This window comes from Rhinopithecus bieti, unplaced genomic scaffold (genome assembly GCF_001698545.2).
Source record: "Rhinopithecus bieti isolate Rb0 unplaced genomic scaffold, ASM169854v2 scaffold_56973, whole genome shotgun sequence".
NCBI lineage: Eukaryota > Metazoa > Chordata > Mammalia > Primates > Cercopithecidae > Rhinopithecus > Rhinopithecus bieti.
The window spans coordinates 1,443-9,074 of NW_016821742.1; the positions used below are offsets into that span (position 1 = coordinate 1,443).

General features: G+C 36.8%; 1 protein-coding gene across 1 annotated transcript; it reads left to right on the plus strand.

Moving 5' to 3' along the window:
* Positions 1–4,992: 4,992 nt before the first annotated feature.
* LOC108520979 (roundabout homolog 2-like) lies at positions 4,993–5,330 on the plus strand (the record flags this gene model as incomplete). Its single annotated transcript, XM_017860552.1, has 1 exon — positions 4,993–5,330. A coding segment is annotated over one exon (335 nt), but the record flags the coding sequence as incomplete, so codon positions are not given.
* Between the last annotated feature and the right edge of the window lie 2,302 nt (positions 5,331–7,632).

Genomic DNA, 7,632 nt, shown 5'->3' on the forward strand with positions numbered 1-7,632 from the left:
TGAGTTTTGCTGACAACTCAGCTTTGTTTTTTGACCAAATAATGGAGTTGTTTTAGCCAATAACACAGAATACCCAGTAGTTTGGTGCTCCTTGGTAATCTTAAAGGCCCACCCTCTTTGGGAATGTGATGAAAGTTACACCCCCCCGCNCCCCACACCACCACTGCTGCCTCCCCTTTACACAATATCACTCGTTTCCACACAGTTTGAAAGAATCCAAAGACTTATGCATTGAGTCCATCTTAAAGACCACTGCTATTGTTATGTAATGTCTGAATTTAAGAAAGCTCAGAATGAGTCCCCATACTTTTAATAACATCGTAAAACTTAGATTGTAGCTGTATTTTGCATATCTATGTCTGTCTTTCTAATCTATTTTCTCTCTGTCTCTCTAATCTACCTATCTGGCTGGCAAGACTGTTACAGTTCACTTTTGTCCTAATGATCTATTGCAGGCCTGATGATTTCATTATAACCTAAAATTATAAATGAAGAAAATAACGTTAACTGTTGTTAGGAGTGAGGACAAATTGTTACACACCTTTTATTAAACTTGTTCACAGTGCTCTTTTATCTATCAATTTTAAAATTGCTTGAGATATAATTCATATTCCACAAAATTCACCCAAAGTATACAACATAATAATCTTTATTACATTCACAGAGTAATGCAACCATCACCACAATTAGTTTTAGAATATGTTCATCATCCCTACAGAAATCCCATCCCCACTGGCAGCACCTTCCCTGGCCGCCCTCATTCCCCACTTCCATACCCCAGCCCTAGCCAAGCATTAATCTGCATTTTACGTCCATGGACTTCCTACTGTGGACATTTCATATGAATGGAATTGTACAATATATGGTCCATTGCAACTAGCTTCTTTCACTTATTTTTTCAAAGTTCGTCTATGTTGCAGCATGTATTATCAACACTTCATGTTTAAGGCTGAATAATATTCCATTATGTGGATATGGCACATTTTATTTATCCATTCATCATGGACATTTATTTTGTGGATTCATTCTTTGTTATCCATTCAGTTGGTAGACATTTGGGTTGTTTCTACTTTTTTGGCTATTGTGAATAATATTGCTATGAATATTCATGAGTGAGTTTTGTGTGGATGTATGGTTTCATTTTGGGGTGATACATATCTAGGAGTGAAATTGCTGGGTTATATGGTAACTACATGTTTGACATTTTGAGGAACTTCCAGATTGTTTTCTAAAGTGACTGTACGATTTAAATTCACACCAGCAATGGATGAGGTTTTCAGTTTTCCACACCCTTGACAATACTTGTTATTTTACATTGCTTTGATTATATACGTCCTAGTGGGTGTGAAATGTATTTCATTGTAGTTTTGTTTTGCATTTATCTAATAGCTAATGATGCTGAATATCTCTTTATGTGGTTGTCGCTATTTGTCTAACTTCTTTGTCAAATTTGTCTAACTACTTATTCTAATCCTTTGCCTATATTAAAATTTGATGATTTATATTTTATTGAGCTATGAGTTCTTTATATGTTCTAGATATAAATCCATTGTTAGGTATATGATTTGCGTATTTTTTTCTGATTCTCTGGGTAGTATTCTTTCAAGCACAAGTATTTAAAATTTTATAACGTCCAGTTTATCTCTTTTTTTCTTCTGTTGCTTGTGCTTTTGTTATCATATCCAAGAGGCCATCACCTAACTCAAAATCATGAGTTATAGAATCCCAGCTACTCGGGAAGCTGAGGCAGGAGAATCGCTTGAACCAAGGAAGTAGAAGTTGCAGTGAGCCGAGATAGTGCCACCGCAATCCAGCCTGAGTGACAAGAGTAAAATTCCATCAAAAAAAAAAAAAAAAAAAAAAGGAGAAAAGAAAAGAAATAGGAAGAGAAGGATCTGTTGATAATTTTTCATTTATATGGTGTCAATTACCATTATTCATGCAAATGTTCTACCAGCTGCTAACCAAGTAAATGAAAAGGAAGACGCCTCTCTAATTTCTTGTAATCATTTCATAGTTTTACTTTTTATATTTAGTTGAAGATGTCTCTTTGATGTTTTTTTTAAAGTAGGGTAATTACTAGATGAGGTATCCCTGACATGACAGTACTATAATCTCTAGGTAACTAGTTTACATATATTTGTAATGAATAAATGAGTAACATTCTTTGTGGTGCTCATTGGACATATTGGGATTTTAAATGTTATTGTAAATAGCTTAACTATTTTGGTCACTTTTTCTTTTTATAAACAATTATTTTATATTTTATTTAATAAGTATTTAGTGGTATTTCAGGTCTTATTCAGCCTTATCCAGGCCTACTGCCTAATAAGTTAGGGAACAAGTTGATATAGTAAATAGCACCCTAGTAGCATGGATGTTTTACTTGCTTACTTTTAATAGTAGAACAGTTTTTGCAGTATGGGAGAATGTAGGTCCACCGTGCTAGGAGATTAAAGGAGAACAAAGAGGCTATCTAAACAGATGATTGGTAACTAACTATCCATTCTTGTTACATGAAAAGTGACATAAAACATCTTGATATATTTTTAGGATCAAGAGTCTATGGCTATGTATTAGACATTTACATTGAGAATATGTTCTGATTTGTAAGCTACTTATATTCAGCCACTCATATTTAAAAAACTTTGGGGTCTTTCCTTTGATTAATGATTTAAAAAATTCCCTTGTTTAACTTTAAAATAATTCTTTAAAAATTCTCCCCATTGCTTTTAAAGAACCCCGTAAACTCATGCTCTATACCTTTATTATTGTGAATGTATACGGTAATTACCTTAATCTTTAGAATGCCTTTTGGATATTTTTTTTTCCAGTTTTTTTTTTAAAAATTCTTGACCTGTGGGGGACCCATAAATTTACTCCCTTTTGCCTTTTTAAGCATATCTTAACACTTGGGTAAATGTTACTTCTTTTTGGTCTAATGTGATTAAAAAAAAAATAGTCAGCCCAACCCCTTTGGAATAGTTAAATCCTCTTTCAATAAAAAAGGTCATTTTAAGATTGGAATTAAAATTCCCTTGAAATAACATTAAAATAATGTATTTTAATTAATATTGGAAAGTGGTGAACTGGAGGGTAATTGGAAAGAAAAAAGTTAAATATTTACTCCTATCATCTATTGAAAGAGAAATGTGGCTCCATGGTTAGGTTGGGATTGGTTTGGGAAAGTTCCCTTTATATAAAGAAAAAAAGACACACTTAAAGAAAGTGCTTATCCTTTATAATAATCATAATTGTCCCCCCCCATAAATAATGGGGTGAATTCCTTCCCTCCAGCCCGTCTCCTTTTTTTAAATTTTTACTTGGAGCAGCTGGTAGAACATTTGCATGAATAATGGTAATTGACACCATATAAATGAAAATATCAACAGATCCTTCTCTTCCTATTTCTTTTCTTTTCTCCTTTTTTTTTTTTTTGATGGAATTTTACTCTTGTCACTCAGGCTGGATTGCGGTGGCACTATCTCGGCTCACTGCAACTTCTACTTCCTTGGTTCAAGCGATTCTCCTGCCTCAGCTTCCCGAGTAGCTGGGATTATAGGCGTCCACCACCATGCCCGGCTAAGTTTTTACATTTTTAGTAGAGATGAGGTTTCGCCATGTTGGGCAGGCTGTTCTCAAACTCCTGACCTCAGGTGATCTATCCGCCTTGGCTGTCCAAAATACTGGGATTGCAGGTGTGAGCCACCGTGCCCGGCCTCTCTTCTGATTTCTTACACCCCTTACAGCCCCACTTGTATTGCATTCACAGGGAAGTCATTGGTACAGTCTCTCTTTCTTTGTACTGTGTATGGTGATATACCAAATTCTGTCAAGCATTTCGATATGGTGTATTTTTCCTTCTTCTTTTCTACCTAAACCATCATTTCCCAAGGTCAGGTTCTTTTTATTTTTCTCTTGAACTATTTAAGTAAATTGCAACTGTCTTCATGTCTCCATTGCTATCCCTTATTGATAATGCAGACTAAAAAATATCTTTCAATTATACAGATAGTCATGTCACTGCTCCCTTAAAAATCTGGGAGCCCTGTAAAATAACATCCCACTCTCCTGAGCATGGTACAAAGCCCGTGGTCTCAGGCTCCAAGGCTGCCTCAAACCTTTTCCTGCCGTATCAGCTTCCTTCCTGATTATGAAACGTACCATGCACATAACTCTCATTTCTTTGTCTTTTTGCTGATGGTATCTCTTGACATGATGCTTTTTTCTTTTAGTTGTCATTTTTCATTCTTTACAGCTCCATCTAAATATAATTTTTTGGGGGAAAGAGATCTCTTATTATGCTTGATTTAGGGTTAACTTTTAAATTTTTTTTCTTTCTGCCTATAGTGCGTTTCTTATATACCTCTATGCAGCATATTACATTTTAACATACAGATTTATACTTGAGCTCTTCAGTCAAACACACCTGAGTTCAAAAGCCTGCCTCTACTGCTTGCTTCATCTACATTTCTGGGCAACTGACCTCATTTACTAAGCTTTTGCCTCATCTGTGAAATGCAGATAATATTTGTACATAATTTGCAGGTCTCTTTTTGCGTTAGTCTGATAACACATTGGCAGCACATTAAATGATATCTATGTGTGTCTTCTAGGTGCTTCCTTACGTGACTTTCTTCCTCAGTATATAACAAGCAATCTGAGGACAGGAAATTAGTGTTACTCATCTTAGTACCCATGCTGATCCCAGAAGAACAAGAAAGTCTCTTGTCCTCTTTTACTTCTGCTTGTCATGATTCATGGAACACATTAAACCTAAGTCCTTTGAGTTAACATATTAATTTATTGGTAAATGGCCGCATTCTACAAAGGAGTTGAGATGACTTATGAGATGCATACACAAAACGAAACATAAAATACGATTCAATTGAATAATTGAAGAGTTTAATTTCACCATCAGGAACCTCAGTGAAACGGAAGGTTGAGATAAGGAAATGTTAAAGCTTGCCTTTATTCTGTCCTGTTTTGCAGGATCGCGTCTTCGCCAGGAAGACTTTCCCCCACGGATTGTGGAGCACCCTTCTGATGTCATCGTCTCGAAGGGAGAGCCCACGACTCTCAACTGTAAGGCGGAGGGCCGGCCAACGCCCACCATTGAGTGGTACAAGGATGGGGAGCGAGTGGAGACTGACAAGGACGATCCCCGGTCCCACAGGATGCTTCTGCCCAGCGGATCCTTGTTCTTCTTGCGCATCGTGCATGGGCGCAGAAGTAAACCTGATGAAGGAAGCTACGTTTGTGTTGCAAGGAACTACCTTGGTGAAGCAGTGAGTCGAAATGCATCTCTGGAAGTGGCATGTAAGTGAACATAGTGAACCTCATATGCACATTTACTTTTATTTATTTCAAGTAAGTTTCGATGTGTTCCCATAGACGCTAAAACCTAAAGAATCTATCATCACATTGCATGATTTTCCTTAGTCTTCTTCAGAGGAGTCTGGTCAAGAGAGTATCAAGCCAGGGTGTTGTAGTCAATTTGTTTATGTGAAATCAAGACGGCCAATATGTTATTATAAGAAAACACAGAGGCAATGAAGCTGTTCATACTTAAGATTTGAATTGTTAATGAAAGACATAATCAGGTATTACAGTTGGCTCTGTTAAAATGAAAAGTTGATGTGTAGCATGATACCAAATACAAGGCATACGTTCAATATCGCACCTATGTCTGTCATCAATTTATGTATAAGTAATTATTGATAAACACACCCTGCCACACACATATAAATATATACATTAACTTCGAAATCCAACTTTTATCAGCAACATTAAAAAGAACCTATTCTTTTATTCTGTAGATTATACCTACTCTTCCAATTCAGGAATTATTACGTTAGGTGTGGCGAGGAGAATACCCCAACAATAACAGCAATTATACTTTATTTACTTACTCAACGCTCATCGGAGAGGAGATCTGCCGTCTGCGCGAACAGAATGTTCATGTATGGGAGGGTTTCTCACTTCTACTCAATCTTGGTAATCAAAATAGCTAAGGACTTGCCTTACTGTTGGTGTTTTTATATATTTATTATTTCCTCATCAAATAGCGCAAATAGCAGTGGTAAATCAAGATGTCAATGTTTTCCATCGGTTTAAACACTGACTCCGTAACTTCATGGATGATTTTCTAGACAAAATTAAAAATAGGATAGTGTTTTTTTTTCCTAATTTGTAACTGAGGGTTTGGGTTTATAATGTAAACAATACCATAAAAGTTTGACATTATCTGTTTTGAGGAAAGATTTTATCTAGAATAAATTGTGTATAAGATGCCAACAATTTCTGTAATCCCAGCACTTTGGGAGGCCGAGGCGGGTGGATCACGAGGTCAGGAGATGGAGACCATCCTGGCTAACACGGTGAAACCCCGTCTCTACTAAAAATACAAAAAACGAGCCGGGCGAGGTGGCGCCGCCTGTGGTCCCAGCTCCTCGGGAGGCGGAGGCAGGAGAATGGCGGGAACCCGGGGGGCGGGGGTTGCAGGGGGCCAAGATGGGGCCGGTCACTCCAGCCTGGGCCGCAGAGCCAGACTCCGTCTCAAAAAAAAAAAAAAAGGGCAACAATTATGCCTTAAAATCTTTGCGCTCTTCAGCTTCCTTGTTGTCATGTACGTCTTCAAAGATAACAGAATTGGGAGATTTCAGGATGCTAGAGTCTTATGTATATAGCTATTTATATTTTCTCCTAAATCATAGCTCATGGACTCATGTCTTTCTTTTGGTAAACAAAATTGTACTTTTCTTTTTTTTGAGACAGAGTCTCCCGCTGTCACCCAGGCTGGAGTGCAATGGCGTGACCTCGGCTCACTGCAACCTCTGTCTCGCGGGCTTAAGCAATTCTTCTGTCTCAGCCTCCCAAGTAGCTGGGATCACAGGCACCGCGCCCAGCTAATTTTTGTGTTTTTAGTAGAGACAGGGTTTCACTGTGCTACCCAGGCTGGTCTTGAACTCCTGACCTCAGGTGATCCACTCGCCTACAATTTCTTACATAACTATTCCAATGACGTTTTTCATTCTCAGCCATCTACTTCTGATTTATAGTTTCTGCTAAGAAACCTGGAACCCACAAGTTCTGGAAATGTTTAACTCCAATAGGAAAATACTAGGAGAATCCTAAGACCCATATTTTTTATTTTTTGTGAAGTGCCTGAGATACGAGCATTAGAATTTTAGCTAACAGTGGGATTTTGTACTGGCCACTAAATAGTTTTATTTTTATAAAATAATACTTCAAAAGCCCTTAAATTAAATGCAGTTTAATGAAATTTGAAACACACACACACAAATTCAAGAATGCAAATATACATACCTGTTCCATTTTATTTTGAAATATCTAATTTTGGAAACTTTTCAAACATGTTGAAATACTTTAATACTAAATTTTATTGATTTTACTTCAACAGACCCTTTTATGGTGAATATGATTGGCATTATTCTCCCATTTTCAAGATAAAGAAAATGATGCCCCAAAAGTTTAGGTGACCAAGATTCAGACAATAAATTAATGGGTTTGCTAGACCAGGACCTGAATCTTCTAATTTTATTTTAGGGAATTATGTCGTATTTGAAGAAACACTCTAAATGACATCTGTTCTTTTTTAAATACATAACA